This window comes from Phyllostomus hastatus, unplaced genomic scaffold, assembly GCF_019186645.2.
Source record: "Phyllostomus hastatus isolate PE091 unplaced genomic scaffold, TTU_PhHast_1.1 phas_contig_17, whole genome shotgun sequence".
In the NCBI taxonomy this organism is placed as follows: domain Eukaryota; kingdom Metazoa; phylum Chordata; class Mammalia; order Chiroptera; family Phyllostomidae; genus Phyllostomus; species Phyllostomus hastatus.
The window spans coordinates 10,272,916-10,289,410 of NW_025333664.1; the positions used below are offsets into that span (position 1 = coordinate 10,272,916).

Here is a 16,495-nt window from a genome sequence, read left to right on the forward strand (position 1 = left end):
AAGCAACCAAGCCCCATAATTAAAGCTAAAGCTCTTCAGAGAATCCCTCACCTAGGGGCTCCGCCGAGCAGCCTTGTGGGGAATGTAGTCAGGAAAGACATCCAGCCCCCTTGCGGGGGATCTTGGGAAAGGCGCCCAGAAGCCTCTTTTGCGCATGTGCCCTTCAGTGCCCTTGCGGGACGCACCTGCTGGTTCTCCAGGCTTTTTCGGGAATCGGGGCGGGGGATGGGGCGCATGTTGCAGCCGCGGAATCCTCCCATTTCCCTGTCGCCTGGCCTGGTGCGCACGGAAAGCGAAGTAGGTGCACGCACCAGTTAGAGGAAGGGCTTGCTTGTGGGGGAACTCCGACCCTTCGGGGTTCGGAGGAAAGGGTGGGGCTGGGAGGAGCTTGACCCGGTAGGAGCCTTGGTGGAAAGTCTTAATGCATTCGAAACACATAAAATAGTGTCTTTTAAATTTTACCCTAACTGGCCCTGGCTGGTGCGGCTCAGTGGATTGAGTGCTGGCCTGAGAACCAAAGGGTCGCCTGTTTGACTCCTGGTCTAAGGTACATGCCTGGGTTGCAGGCCAGGTCCCCAGTAGGGGGCGCATGAGAGGCAACCACACATTAATGTTTTTCTCCCTTCCCTTCTCTGAAAATAAAGTCTTTTTGAAAAATAAATTTTACCCTAACCAGTACTTTAAGGACCAAAATTAGGAGTAAGAGGTCTAGGGTACAATTTTTTTCTTTATCCCAATAACCATCTCAATTTCCATGGTTGGATACCATATTTTTGTATCCATTTTAAACTTATTTCAATTGCATTTTCAACTTTTATATAATTTGAAACCTATGATGTGTCTGTTAGTTACAAAACGTGAGCCATATACACACGTTTCCTTGAAGATGAAAGCAGACCAGACGGGCCATGTCTGGGGATCCCGCAGCAGCTTAGCTCTGGGGCAGCCACTGTTAATATATGGGAAAGCAGCGAGGGCAGAAAGATGGGAGAATGACACGCGGAGAAGAAATGGTAGATCGTCTTCTATCCCGTTCTATGGACTGAGGCCGGCCCTAAAGAAATTTGTAACATTATGCCTACCCTACTTGGCTGAACAGGGCTGAGTTGCCACCAATGATGATGGGAATAATTTGTGAAAGTGATTCAGGGAAGTGTAGTTAGATTTCCGACCCAAGGCCTGAATATATTCAACAGTACACACCAGTGGTAGGATGGACTAGAAAACTTAGCATTTATTAAAACAAACAGGAAATCAACGTATGACAAATAAGACCACACTACAAGTAACAGAGTCTCGGTGTCCTGAATCTAAGTCCTAAAACCCTTGTCATTTCTCCAAGTCCCCTTGGTTCTCTAGATACATCTGAGAATCGAGCTAATTGTTCCGGCAGGCTGGGCGTGTCTGAGTCACATCCGCTTAGACAAGGCAGCAGAAACCAACCCGTGACCTTTAGATTTCCCGTGTCCACCCTCTTAACTCGTCATACTTTAGTTTTTTGCCTCATGATGGTTTTTCATTATTCACCAGCAAAGAGTCTCCTTCCCTCGTGGTTTTAATTCCTAATTCCAAAGAGATAGCTTTTGTTTTCCTGATTTAGGCTTAGATTAGGGTTGCATCATCCCCCTACAAAAGTTTACAGCTTTAGGGGCTAGAGTCAAAAAAAAACCATTTACAGCTTTAGCGAGCTACCTCTGTTAAAGGAATGATTTTATTCATCCAGTAAAAATAGATTATGAGCAGACAGCAAAATGACTATGTTCTTTTCACTACACCCTTCCAGCTCCCTCTTAACCAACCCCTCACAATAGGAACTGCCTTATCCAATTTCAAGTTTTGGCTGAATGTGTTCAGCCATTTTTGCTCAAAGAATCAAGTCAATGCAATGTAAGAAGCACATGTCTGATCACATATCCCTGTTTCTTCAACATATATGTATTTATATTTCTAAAATGGGCCATATAGGATGAATTCATGCAGGAGAATTGGGCTTTGAGTAAAAACCTTTCCACACTGATCTCTTGGGTTTAATTTCCAATTTCTAGTAAAATAAGTGACGTATACCTGCCTTTTTGTGTCTTCTCTATCTTTTTAGGGTTTCTTCTTATCATGAACTTTCTGATGTCGAGCAAGTTTTGAGTTCATGCTGAAAGCTTTTCCACATTGATCGCACACAAAGGGTTTCTCTCCAGTATGGATTTTCATGTGTTTATAAAGATTTGAGCAATTGTTAAAACTCTTCTGACATTCGTCACATTTATAGGGCTTCTCTTCAGTATGAATGATTTTATGCTGATTCAGGTCTGAACCAAACCAAAAGGCCTTTTCACATTTGTCACATTTGAAGGGCTTCTCGTCAGAATGACGTTTTCGATGTTTAAAAAGGTTCGAGTGGTGTCTGAAGGTTTTTTCACAAACCGTACATTGGTAGGGTCTTTCTCCCGTGTGAGTTGTTTGGTGGCGAGTTAGATCTGAGAAACGGACGAAGGTCTTCCTACAGTTCGTACATATATACCGTTTCTCTCCGGTATGGATTTGTTGATGGCGTTGGAGGTCCACGAGCTGCTGATAGGTTTTCGTGCATTCGCTACATGAGAAGGCCTTCTCTCCTGTGTGAACTTTTTGATGTTTATTCAGATTCGAGGTGCTTTTAAAGGATTTTCCACAATCATTACACTTGTAGGGTCTCTCCTCAGTGTGAACCCTTTGATGCAGGAGGAATTTCGTGTATGGATTGAAGTCCTTGTTGCAGTAATTACATGTGTAGTATTTCTTTCTAACGTGACTTTTCTGGTGCTGATATCTGTCTGAGAAGGTGGGGAAGGTCCTTGCACAGACTTTGCAGGCGAAGACTCTCTTTTGCGTGTGAATTTTCTGATGCCGAATCCGGTTGGGTTTCTTGCCAGCATGAAATTGCCGATGCGTGTGGAAGGAGGAGAGAAACCTAAAGGTCTTCTGGCACACATCACATTCGTATGGTTTCGATCCATGGTGCGTGTTTCGATGCTGAATAAACTTTGAAGCTCTGTCGAAGGTTTGGCCGCATTGGCTACATTCGAAGGGTTGGTCTAGAATATGTGTTCTTTGGGGTGTTGTGAATGATGAGCGATGCCTAAAGGCCTCTGCATTTTCACCCCAACTGTGGGCTCTCACCACCTTGTGAATTCTCCGATGTCCAATGAGGTGGGAGAGGTGGCTGAAAGCGACGTGGCAGTCCTCGCACTCATGACGCTGGACAGAAGGGCCAGGTGTCGGATCCCTCGCAGGGAGAGAGCTTCGTTTGAAGGTATTCCCAGGTTCATTAGGGGCGTGGTAATTCACCAGCGCCGGTTGACACGCTAGTAGGAAAACAGTTCGAGAAAAAATAAAGTTAAACCTGGGCATTGCAACAAACAGTGAGATCATTAGTGAGTGGGGCGAGGGGAGAGAAGGGAGAGACTTCGGAGGAGTAGCATGAGGAGGAGTTTGCGGGGGTGAGGAAGGAGAGAGAAATGCTCTCCAAACAGTGCACAAGAATAATGTACGTGATCAACATGTAGCCTCGGAGAACTTCTCCTTAAACTCGAAAGACTTACATTTGTGACTGTAAAAACAAAACAAAACAAAACAAAGCAAAACAAAACAAAACTGACTTGTTGAAATTTTAATGACCAAAACAGAAAAGCTTAAAGAATCTAAAGAATCATGTGAAAGTCCCCAGCATGGATTCAAGTTTTATTTTCATTAACGTCCTTTAAAATATCTCTGTATAGAGATAATAATTTGTGGAAGTGATTATACTTTAACTGTTTTCCTTTAAGCAGCAAAATTGGGGAAATTTATACTAGTAGGTAGAAATCTGATTTAGCAATTTTACTGATATTTAATATTTTGATGTATGACAGGGTCACTATTGATTGGGCCAGTGATCGATTTGGGTATTTGAATTACACTTGTTTGTTATTGCTGAGAACACTAAGAATAATCATATACATATCTTTGCTAATTTGTGGAAATATATTCTAGTCATAGATTCTTAGAAAGGGAGTCCCCAGCATACACACAGCACACATGAGTAAATTCTCATATTGTCTGAATACTTTATTGTTTTTTAGTATCTCGATAACTCCAGACTCTATCAAACTTATGACCCCATAGTTTGGGCAAAAGATAAGTTCTGACATTTATTTTTTGGTAATAAAGAAATCTAAGTAAAAATTGGTTAATTGCTAGGAAAGATTATTTTTTAGTATTTCTGTAGAACAAATAAAATATTATAGACATATTTTCGTATGTATTAACCTACCATTAATAAAATGGAGAACTAGGGTCAGTTTCTGCTACCTTCATCATTCTAGACCTTGAAATGCTAGTGAAATGACTGACAAATAAGTGAACACAGAGAAATAGTTTAAAATATACCTATTTCTAAAAGATAAATAGGGCACTACAACATCAGACAGGATCAAATGGTAATAAAAAAAGAGCAAAGAGGAAATAACAGGTTTGAAGACATGTTTAAGTGAACTTAAGAGTTCACATTTATAGCAAAATTATAGAGCCAAAGACAAAACAATAACATGGAAAACCTATTTGGAGAACTCAAAGGTAAAGGGACTGGAGAAATGAAACATATAATTCAAAAGTTAAAACAGTCAGAGAGTTAAAAGCATCGGCATCTACTAAATAGAAATCATATAAAGAAAAAAAGTTAGAAGATTTACCAACTTCCGATGGCTTACGGGCAACTGGAATTTCTGGAAGAGAATAAACGGAGAAGGAAGAACCAGAGAAAATAATTAAAGAAACAACAGCTCAAAATTTCGCAAACACAATGAAAACTGTAAAGGCACAGACTCGGACACCCAACAAGCTTCAGGCATGAGGAACATGGAGGGAATCACACCAAGACACGTCAGAATCAAACTGCTTGTAATTGGTGGAGAAGAGGAAACTGTAAAATCAGCCAGAGGAAGAAAAGATGTTGCATACGTGAAACAAAATGAGTATGACATCAGATTCCTCACTTTACTCTGCAAGCATAAGAAAAAAACTTTTAATATGCTAAAAAAACAAAGCAACAACAAAAACCTGTCAACCAGAACTCTATGCCCAGCAAAACTTTTGAAAAATGAAGGGCCAGGGAGACAGTTTAAGACATAGAAAAGCTCAAAGAATTCATAACCAGCGGACTCACACAAGTAATTTGAAAAGAAGTCCCTTGAGGCAGAAGGTCAGAGGTACCAGATGAAATCTGGACCTACACAAAGTAAGAAAGAACGTCCGATATTGTAACTACGCACTAAATAAGAAAGGTTTTCAAAAATTATTTTCTCTTTGGAAGAATATTGGATGATTCAACACAAACAACAACAGCAACAATGTACTATGGGGCTTAGAACATGTGAAATGCAGGACAACAACAGCATCGAGGCTGGGTGAAGACAAATGCAAGTGTAAGAACAGTGGTGTTAGCCCTGACTGGCGTAGCTCAGTGGATTGAGTGCGGGCTGAGAACCAAAGTGTCGCAGGTTCGATTCCCAGTCAGGGCACATGCCTGGGTTGCAGGCCATGGCCCCCAGCAACCACACATTGATGTTTCTCTCTCTCTCTCTTTCTCCCTCCCTTCCCTCTCTAAAAATAAATAAATAAAATCTTAAGAAAAAAAGAAGAAAGATTTCAAATCAATGACCTCAGCTTTTACCTGACGATTTAAAGAAAAGAGCATATTACCATATCTTGCCATATATAATGCGCACCCACGTTTTTGGCCCAAACTTTCAGGAAAAAGTCTTTCATTTTAATTTAATTTAATTATGTATTTACTTATTTATATTTAGATATTTTTGTACTGTAAAGGAATTTTAGCATTTATTTTTAAACAACATGTTACAGTTCAAGAAAGTTTATGTAACAAATAATTACAAAACACAAGAACAGATACAAGGTATTTCAGGCACTACCCAGGTATAATGCGCATCCTTATTTTTCTCTCAAAAATTTGGGCAAAAGAGTGCACATTATATATGGCAAAATACAGTAAATGAAAGTAACAAAAGAAAGGAAATAATAAAAAAGAAATTAATAAAATAGAAAACAAGAAGTCAATAAAGAAAATAAAAGAAAAAGCTGGTTCTTTACAAAGATCCATAAAATCGATAAGCTTTGCCAGACTGATGGGGAGGAAAACTGAGACACAAATTACCAGCATTAGGACGAAAACAGGTTCTGTGACTGCAGATTCTACAGCCATTAAAATAGTAAGGGAATATTATGAACACATACAGACAACTGATTTTTTTTACAAAGGTGCAAAGACAATGGGAATGTCTTGTGAAACAACTTATATACTATATCCTGTGACCCAGAGAAATTATTACACAAATTCTCAAGGGAACACGTGAGAATTTGGTCAGAAAGAGTTTCGGAGACTTAGCCCTTGCTCAGGGAAAAGTTTGCAAAGTTGAATGTGGTGGACACACACTGTAGAATACCATATTGCACTAAAAAAATAAGATATGCTTTTTGTTGTAATACATAAACATCTCAGAACTGGAGATACATGGAAAGACAAGACATGAGATTCTTTGGCATGCCATTGAAATTAAACTGCATTCATATGGGTAAAACAGTGTGTATTTTATAACTGATATATGCGTATTTAATGGCACAGAAAAGATACTAGATGGGCGGTCCCAGGGCGGGGGTGGGGGAGAGTGACGTCATGGGCTGCAGACCCAGGGAATGCAAAATGACACGGAGCCTCCACTACAACAGCTGCGGGGGTTGCCAGCAGCTGAGCACGTGATGCACTCAGTCCCCTGCAGCTGACTTCCTCTCTCTCACCAGCACACTGGCAACGCTGAGCACTCTGATTTGTTGTATTCAAACAGGTGCATCTGTATGCACGAAACACAAAACCAAACAGAGAGCAGACAGACTGGTTTCCTAAAACCACAGGGTGCAGGAAAATGCTGTAGGAAATATAAAAGTGACTAGAACTCGATAGAAAAATGTGCCCAAAGAATTGAAAGGCCAAGGAAGAGATACAAATACATTACTGGAATAAAAGAGAAAGCTCAGAAGATGAATCATCTGTATAGAGTGATGAACTGGCTTCAAGGAGGAAGAGGAGTTTGGGCCAGGTTATTCAGCGTTGAAAGAATCGGAGGGATCCGGTTTGCTCGGAATTCTTGCGAACAATTCTTACAAAACCTTTGAATTTCTTCCTGGATTCCAGGACCACTCTCCAAAATGCCTACCGCATTTTATTCTGCTCTTCAGATCTAACAATGTCGCAAACTAAGATCATTATCTTTTCATCCTTGGACTCTCAGGCGTCTTTTAATGAGCTGCCTTCTGTATGGTGCACTGGGACTTAAACTTGTTTAAGTTCCCGTGAAATTCCTGCACGAGCATTGCAGTTTCCACTTTCTGTTAACGATGGGCGTCTCATCTCTCTCCAATTAGCTAGTAAATTTAATTGCTTTTCTGGTTTGTTATCTTAGATCTCACTAACCTATTATCTAATCTAGAGGGGGGAAAACCCTCTCCATAACTGTTTTTTTAAAAGACTTTTCATGACCCTTTTGAGCTAACCCACTCATTTATTCTAATCACTGATAAATTATCCCACCAGTTCAGCTATGCATCCTTCTGCCCCTTCGCGTGGTAATGTAAATTTCATAAGTTTGCCAGCGCATCAGCCAGTGTCCTGAGACTGGAGGTGTAACAAGAGGGGTGCAGGGAGAGGGATGAATGTGGGGTAAGGATAAGATTTCTTTGGAGGCCTGGGCCAGGGATCCCCCTGTCACCTCAGGGGGGAGGTTCCTCTGACCAGCGCGGGTGTGAGCTGTGATGGCCCCCACCTGCGTGTTGCTTGTCACTTACCTGGGCACGGGGGACTTGTCACCTCGCTCTCCAGCATGCTGGACAACTTCCCTTGCTTCAAAGAGGATATCGCTTCTGCCTTGTAAGTCCAGTGTCCTAAGAAAAATCAAGTGACCTTGACCACGCTGTGGCTATTGCAGAACTTAGACCCATATTTTTGATGATGATGAATCTCACCTCAAAATCTCTCAGGAACCTCCATAACACTGTTTTTGTTTAAAAGGAAAAAAAAAGGCCCTCTCCATTCTAACAGTTCTGCAGCTGTTTCCCGGGCACACGATGGCCGGGCTAGTGCGGCTTGGGAGGAAGGTGTGACGGTTTGGAAGACAGTGGAGGGCATAAAACAGGAGTCCTCCCAAGGCGGAGATGCCCTCCCTAACGTCACACAGCTCCAACGCCGCCCTGAGGAGTACTGAGTCGAAATTCAGTCGGGCACTTCCAAGGACTCAGCAGAGAAGTCCCCCCGAAGGAAAAGTCCCACCACGGGTCGTTTTAAACCAACAAGGAAAGACCTCCTCACCCAGAGACACGAGGTAGTCACAGTTATCCAGCATCACGTCCTTATACAGTCGCCTCTCTTCGGGGCTCAGATGAGCCCACTGGTCCGCAGAAAAGACCACGCCCACGTCTCTGAATTTCACCGACTCCTGAAATAACAACTGAGACTTCACACACGTGTACCCGCTTCCAGGGGGCCCTCTCACCGATGGGAAGTGGAAACGGAAAAACGGCCTTTGTCCGTGTAGAGCGCAGGAAGGGAAAATGACCTATCCTCATTTTTTTTCTTAAAGGAGCAGCTAAAGAAACCTACATTTGGTGCCCAGCTGGGGAGTCAGTGGGGTGACGCTGCCGCCTGTGGGACTATGACCGAAGGCCTCTGAGTTGGGATCCCGCCCAGGAGGAATGCTCGGGTCCTCCCCCTGCCTGGCTGCGCAGAACGAAACATCTGTCTCCTGGAGTCTCAAGCCTGCCAGACTTCGGGCTGGAACTCACACCATCGGCTCTCAGGCTCAGACTCGAGCTGCACCATCACCTCTCCTGGGTCAAGTACAGATCTTGGGATTTCCCAGCCTCCATAACGAAGTGAGTCCATTCCTTACACTAAATCGTGCATGCGCGTGTGCACATGCTGTTGGTGTTCTGGTGCTCTGGAGAGCCCCGATGGACAATCACTTGCTGACTTCCGTACAGTGCAGACTGATAAAGACTGCGACTGTATAGGCTGCGGCATCGCGGGATGCCTCAAAAATGAAGTCAGCTGGGACTGGACCCCTTTGGGCTCCAGTGATAATGGAGCAGTTGCTCTGAGCTACCCTCTCGCTGTGAAAGAACTGAAAAAGCTAGATATGCATACAAATCTCTGTTTTGATGCACTGGAAAGCAACCTGTCCACGGCTGTGGCCCTGGACAAAAATAAAGGCACACATTACCCTTGAACTGTCCTTGGTGGCATTTCTAGAGACACAGTGCAGGGACGTGGAACCCAAGCAGAGAGCAGCGGTCTTGCTGGAGGGAGGGAGAGGGTACTAGAGCTCGGAGCTTCCTTCCCACACAGCTGGGATCTGGAGGGCAGGGTGTTAGGAAAGAGCCCCAAGCATCTGTCTGAAAATTTCCACCCTGGCTGGTGTGACTCAGTGGATTGAGTGCCAGCCTGCAAACCAAAAGGTTGCTGGTTCAATCCCCAGTCAGGACACATGCCTGGGTTGCAGGCCAGCTCCCTGTAGGGGGTGTGTGAGAGGCAACCACACATTAACATTTCTCTCTCTCCCCACCTTCCACTCTCTCTAAAAATAAATAAATAAACTCTTTAAAAAAAGAAAAGAAAAGGAAATCTCCCCGGGTCCTTGGCTGACATTGAAACTGTGTCTGCATAGGGCCTGACTTGGAAGGACACTGCTGGGATGCTGAGTCAAACAGAAGGTTTGGGAGGTCATGCAGGGCTGGTAAGAGAGCAGGACCCCAGCCTGGCCAGAGGGGAGAATGGGGTGACCGGGCATGTAGTTGACACCACGTACCTAGGGTTCAATACCCAGTGCAGACGCTCTTTACAAACAAAGGCAGAGATACACATCAATTTAGACGTGAGAAAAGCTGAGTGACTTCTCTCTTCCAGAAGAAATAACTAGTTTTGATAAATATGTATTGGTCTGTATGGACTCCTAACAGTCCCCCCGCAAAAAAAAAAGGTCCAGCGAAGTCCTAACCCCCAGTACCTCAGAATGGACCCTACCTGAAAATAGGGGTAAGAGTTTTGTTTTGTCTTTTTCTTACAGAAGTAACCAAGTTGAAGTGGGATGATTAGGGTGGGCCCTAACGTATGTGACTTTCAAAAGGGAAATGTGGACACGGAGGCTGATCCGCACGGAGGAACAACCATGCTGTACGTAAGAGACGTGAGGGACGTGAGGGAAGGCCCTGTGAAGATGAGGCCGAGAGGGGGGTGATGTGCCCACAAGCCGAGGAACACCGCAGCACAGCGCGCCAGCAAACCACTGGAAGCTGGGACAGAAGCAGGGGTCAGAATCTCCCTCACGGCCCCAAAGAGAACAGACGTTTTTAGGCCCCGTACATTGGAATTTTAGGAAGGAAATCATAAGTAAGCAATTCACCTGCGATATTACCCTTAGGAATGAAAGAGCCATTTTCTCCTCCTCGGGCCTGTGTTCTCAGAAGAAAGCAGACTTCGGAGCAATCACTCCCTAGAAGCCGAGACAGAAGTATGCGAGACCGAGCGCCTCCACCTCCCACCCCCACCCCACATCACCACCTGCTCAAGCACACACACACACGCACACACGGGAGAAGCCAGGAAGACACAGCAGCCTCCCAGCCTTGACCTTCAGGTTCCCCTCTTCTCCCGAGCCCACAAGGTGCCCACAGGTGATGCTGCTGCAGCAGCCGGGACTTCAAGTATGTGGGGCATCTCCCCAGGTCTGCCCTGAAAAACCTCCCCTCCGCTCCCCCATGGAGCAGAGCACGAACTCACCCTCTGACCACGGCCGGTCCCAACGCTGCCGGCAAGCCAGCCTGCGGCTGAGCCTGCTTATGTGGAGCCCAGACCATCCCACGCAGAACCTTCTCGTTTCCCAATCAAGGCCAGCCACTGCCTGCAGGCTCTCAGCCCCGGGGCCTGAGTGTGGTGGGAACAGGAAGGATTAGGGGATGCAGGGTCCTCTGGTCTAAGGGGCTGGGCTGAACATTCCTGAGTGCTCTTTATTGGTGCCTACTGTATACCCCAATCCCGAGGTCATACAAACACACCCCCCCCCCGGGGGTTTGGGCGTACTTCCCACTGGAATGTTTGAAATGAGGGGTGGAAGCGTGTGGTTTGCAGAACAAAAAGGGGCCCATCCTAACTCCCAGAACCTGTGAATGTTGACTTTGCATAACAGAAGGGCTTTGGCGGGTTTCAACTGAGGATCCTGAGATAAGGGATTACCCTGAACTGTGGGGGCTGGGCCTGATGTAGTCACGAGGGCCCTTCTGAGAGGGCAGCAAGGACTTCCGGCGAGGAAAGGGAGCCGAGTCCAGGAATGGAAGCTTGGCGGGTTGAGGACACCGGTTCTCCCTGGAGCCTCCAGACAGCGCACGGTCCTGCCATTGGTGGTAGCCCCTTAAACCCCGCTTCCGAGTTCCGACCTCCAGGACTGCCAGGTGATGGATGAATGTGTGTTGTTTTAAGCCACTCAGTTCGTGGGGCTGCATTGCAGCGGCCCCGGGGACCGATGGGCCCGGAGGAGGTGGACGCGGCGCGGACGTGTGGAGCAGACGCCGTGCAGCAGCGGAGACGTCAGGTCCGGATGCGCACTGAGCACCAGGGCCAGCCGGGGCCACCAAACGCTGCAGCAGGAACAAGCCCAGCGGGGCGAGATGCCCCAGGCGGGGGCCAGCCCGACCGAGCGGACGGCACTCAGTAGGCCTGAGTCCTACTCCCCGCGTCCTCCGCTTCTCGTTCAGCCTCCAGGACGGGAACACTAGATTCCGAGGTGAAGGAGGAGACGAGGGCGGGAGCGCGTGAGGGGAGAGAACGTGCCGGAGGGCACGCATGCAGTTTGGAATCCAGGAGGTTATTGTCCCCGCGGACAACTCCAGGAGTCTGTTTCAAACAAGCGTTCACTGAATTGGGCGGAATGGTCCCAGAAGTGATCAAATTGCATCTTATTACAGTAGGTAAAATGACAGCGTGTCTCAGAAATTTACAGGAAAGAAATCCACGTTCCATATATCTATATTTATCAGTATGAGATTTGTAAATATTCCAATAGAAAGCAAGAGGATAATTTTCTCTAATGGAAAGTTAAAGATAAAGACACTGAAAGTGGAGCCGAGGCTGGAAATGGGGGGGTCGAAGGTCAGATTGGGAGGGGCGGCCTGAGTTTACAACCTGAATTTCTGTGAAAGAAGAGAAACACCACAGGTGTGCGTAGTGGGTGAAATGTGGGAAAGGCCGTAACAGCTCCTACAGAGAGTGGAGATAATCAAACTCTCACCTAAGAAGGTGCAGTGCAGACCAGAGGCTGGAGCTGGAGACCCCCGAAGAGCTGGAGTTGCTTCTCAGAAATCTGCCCACCGCCCTGAGGTTTTTCAGATCTCCTAGTGTATACTCGTGGTCCTGTGGCTTGGGAGGAAGTGCAGCAATACCACGTGATACTACGTTCTGATGAGACAGACGGAGCGTGTAGGTTCGGTGACACGGTGTAGATCCCCAGTTCCTTGTAATGAAACTAGAGTCTGAAACCCGTTCTTCCAAAATCTCGGGCCAACTTCTTCCACGAGAGCAATTTTGTTGGATCACAGCTTAATAGCTCCTCAAAAAGGTGACCATGGATATCTAATATAAAGGATTCGTATAACAAAATAACAAAAAAAAAATCGAAAGAAAACTGGACATGTGTTTAACACTGTAATATTCAGACATTCCAAGATAAATATGAACAAACCTTTCATGACTGTCACTTTGATTGCGTTGAAAACACTGTGCTATTAAATGTAGCACATTCTTTATAAAGGGATATATTAAAACTTGGAAAAATTCAACATAAAATGATTTTACCTGAAGTTCCTCAATATCTTTGAATGACCAAAAATTCATAATGGACGCGGTTTTATTTCTTCTTAAAATGTGAAGTGCAAAAGTTAATTCAGAGGCTGAAACTGGCTTACAGCAAGTAAAAAAGCCCAAGTAAACAAGGAAATAAGTAGGGACAGAAGAAGAATATTCGCTTTGGCTTTTTTTTTTTTAATAAGGAGCCTATTATTCTGACAAATCTAGTGATGGCCTATTTGGAATGCCAGCTTTTCAGAGTAAGTTTCTTCAGTCTGGTATTTAGTTGGGTTGGCTTTTTTTGTTTGTTTTGATTTTCATTTTCTTCCCTGTCATTTGGATTCAAGTGTGGGAGTGACATGCACTGATGAGGGTCATCTTGGACATCATTACAGGCATGACATTTAATTTGCTTTAGCCCTGGGTTTTAGGGGCCAAAGTCAGATGACAAAGGAGGTTTGCCGCATGTGAGTCTTAAGTCTTTGCTTTGTCTCACGGACTTAGGAATGCGTGGGCTACCTCAGGTCTCCGCAACGTCTCTGTTTTCATGAGTGTCTTTGTAATCTCATTTCTATTCCCTCAGCTACTTCTCAAATACATTTCAGTTCTTTTTCAGCCACCTGCTGTTACAGTTCCAGTTTCTCCAACTTGAATTCAATCCAAGTGGCCTGGGTCTGGTGTTGAGTGTCTGTCTGAACTTGAACTTGGAGAAGCACGTGTGTAGTATTTAGGTTATTAGTGAATTACACCTGCGAGGCTCATCTGGGACTACAAAACCAGATTTTCTCTGTAGAAGCCTTAGTGGTGTCTGAGAGAAGAGCGATAGACAAGCAAGAGTAATTGAGTGTCATGTTCCCCAAATTGTCCAGGCATCAGGATCACATCCAAGAGTCTTGTTAAATTACATCCTTTGCCTTAGACTGGACAGGGAAACTTTGTGATTGAAAGAGTTTACCCAGCAACGTGTGATAGGTTCTGAGTTTGTGTCGGAAATCTGTTAGGTAGCGGATACGAGAAAGGTTTGCATTTATTTATTAGGCCGTTAAGAAATGTAGTGACTTTCAAGTAAAACATTACCATGTTCTGAATGGAATTCTAACAGCCCTATGTTGCAATAAGTCAACATCATCATTTTTCTCTGAATATATCTAAGAAGAATGATACTTCCATGAGGCCAGGTGTCACAGATGTTACAGACATTCAGACAAAAGGGTAGAAACATGTTGTCACCCCCAACATTTTCATTTGGATTACATTTGGATTACACCAATCACTCAGTTTTGGTTTCATAATCAAGGAGCAAATCAATTACTTTCTTTTGGTCTCTGTGCTGGTATATAGAAGTTTTCTCCAACCGTTTTTTTTTAAAGATTTTATTTATTTATTTTTAAAGAGGGAAGGGAGGGAGAAAGAGAGAGAAACATCAATGTGCGGTTGCTGGGGGCTGTGGCCTACAACCCAGGCATGTACCCTGACTGGGAATTGAACCTGTGACACTTTGGCTCGCAGCCCGCACTCAATCCACTGAGCTACGCCAGCCAGGGCTTCCAACAGTTTTTTAAATTTTTTTATTAATTTGAGAGAGAGAAAGGAAGGGGGGGAGAGAGAGAGAGAGAGGGAGGGAGGGAGGAATGTCAATTTGTTGTTCCACTCACCTATGCATTTATTAGTTGACTCTGGTATGTGCCCTGATAGGGAATCAAACCTGCAAACTCGGAATATTGGAATGATGCTCTCGCCAACTCAGCTACCTGTCCAGGGCCTCTTCAGTAGTTTTAATCCCAGAAATATAGAGCTCACATCACTTAGTCGTGTCTACTTGTATTGGGTGTATAGTTTTCCACACAAAACCTTTTTATCATTTAACGTATTGCCTTTGTTTTAAAAAAGTTTATTCATGATCTAACTTCAATGAATAAAATAATCTAGATAAAATCAAGTACTTTTATTTTATTCTTCTTCTTAGCTTTCTTCTCTCAGTAGAGGGAATAGGATAAAGGCAATGCTTTGGCTTATTTCAGATCCGAGACCCAGCATTCTCAGTCCCTGCTCTGGAGGGGGTTCCAAGGTCACGGGCGCACACAAAGTGAGGCAGAACGTACACTTGTAATCGAACAATGCTGTTTCCTTGCCAAGGTTGTTCTTAAATTTTATACACTGTTTTTTTTTAATACAGCATGAATTTTGATGAAGAACCGTGGGATATTGTAATCACTATGGGAAGATATTTAGCTATAGACAGGGTCTCTCTGGACGGATTCTCCAGTGTTTCATACAGAAGATGCAGAGGCTGGAGGCCTACCTGTCGTTACCGGGGCTTGGGGAGTTCTATTTCTCTGAGTTTTTTGATGTTGAAGAAAGTAGGACCTTCTTTTGGAAGCTTTTTCACACGGATTATAAACAACGGGTTTCACTTCTGGTTATGTTCTTCTGTGACAGCTAAGGTCAGCTGCATTTCTGACGGTCTTGTCACACTGGCTGTCTCCATATGGCTCTTCCCCAGCGTGAGTTCTTCCATGCTGGATAAGATCATAGGTACCGCTAAAATCATGGCCACACATGTGACCATGAAAACCTTTGTCTCCAGTGTTAATTTTTACTGCCGTTTCAGGACTTCTTGGCTAAAGACCTTTCCACACGGATCACACTTGAAGGATTTCTCTTCAACAAGAGTTCTCGGAAGTTGACTAAATTGCGAGTGCAGTTTAAAGCACTTTTCCCATTTGTCACATTCGTGTAATGTTGGGTCGGCATGCGTGTGCCAGGGGTCAGTAAGCTTTGAAACATTATCAAAGGTACTGTTTCCCTGGAGTATGAATTCTACTGCGGCATTTCAGGGCTGCCTGTTGGCTAAAGGCCTTTCCTCATCCATCGGGTCTCTCTCCAATGTGAACTCTCTGATGTCTAATAAGGACTTTGTAAAATTTGAAGGCCTTGTCACCTGCATCATCACATTGGTGTGGTTTTGATCCTGTGTGCCTTTCTCTTTTTTAAATATTATTTATTTATTTATTTTTAGACAGGGGAAGAGAGAGAGAGAGGGAGATAAATATCAATGTGTGATTGCCTCTCGCATGTCCCCCCCGCCCCGGGGACCTGGCCTGCAACCCAGGCATGTGCCCTGACTGGGAATCGAACTAGCGACCCTTTGGTTTTCAGGCTCGCACTCAACCCACTGGGCCACACCAGCCAGGGCCCCGAATGCTTTTCTGATGTTGCATACACTTGGAAGGTGAAAGTATTTTCACAACCATTACAGCCGAAGACTTGCTCTGACGCACGCGTGCTTTGCTGAGCAGTAGCTGATGAGGGATGCCCGCAGGCCTCAGCACACCCGCCGTGTCTGTGTGGCTTCGCTACTGTGTGAGTTGTCTCAGGTCAATGTGTGAGATGTGCTGAACGCCATCCTGCAGCCATCGCAGGGCTTCGCATCCCACTGTGGCGTCTGTGCTGTGCATTCCACTGTGAGCCCTGTCTGCAGGTGCGCCCGAATCCATTGAACAGCGGGGAGTAAAAATCCAGAGTTGGTTGGCGTGTGAATGGGGAGATGGCAAGGGAGTGAAATAGAATTAGACTAGCACT

The 16,495-nt window shown here is 44.9% G+C and overlaps 1 protein-coding gene across 1 annotated transcript; it reads right to left on the reverse strand.

Moving 5' to 3' along the window:
- Window positions 1-1,226: 1,226 nt before the first annotated feature.
- LOC123814664 (putative zinc finger protein 840) lies at window positions 1,227-14,329 on the reverse strand. The gene is made up of 6 exons (XM_045832595.1): window positions 12,360-14,329; window positions 10,856-10,999; window positions 10,479-10,568; window positions 8,390-8,516; window positions 7,870-7,965; window positions 1,227-3,338 (listed from the first exon to the last, which is right to left on the reverse strand). The coding sequence occupies exons 3-6, from the start codon at window positions 10,509-10,511 to the stop codon at window positions 2,092-2,094; spliced, it is 1,503 nt and encodes a 500-aa protein (XP_045688551.1). The 5' UTR covers window positions 10,512-10,568; window positions 10,856-10,999; window positions 12,360-14,329; the 3' UTR covers window positions 1,227-2,091.
- Between the last annotated feature and the right edge of the window lie 2,166 nt (window positions 14,330-16,495).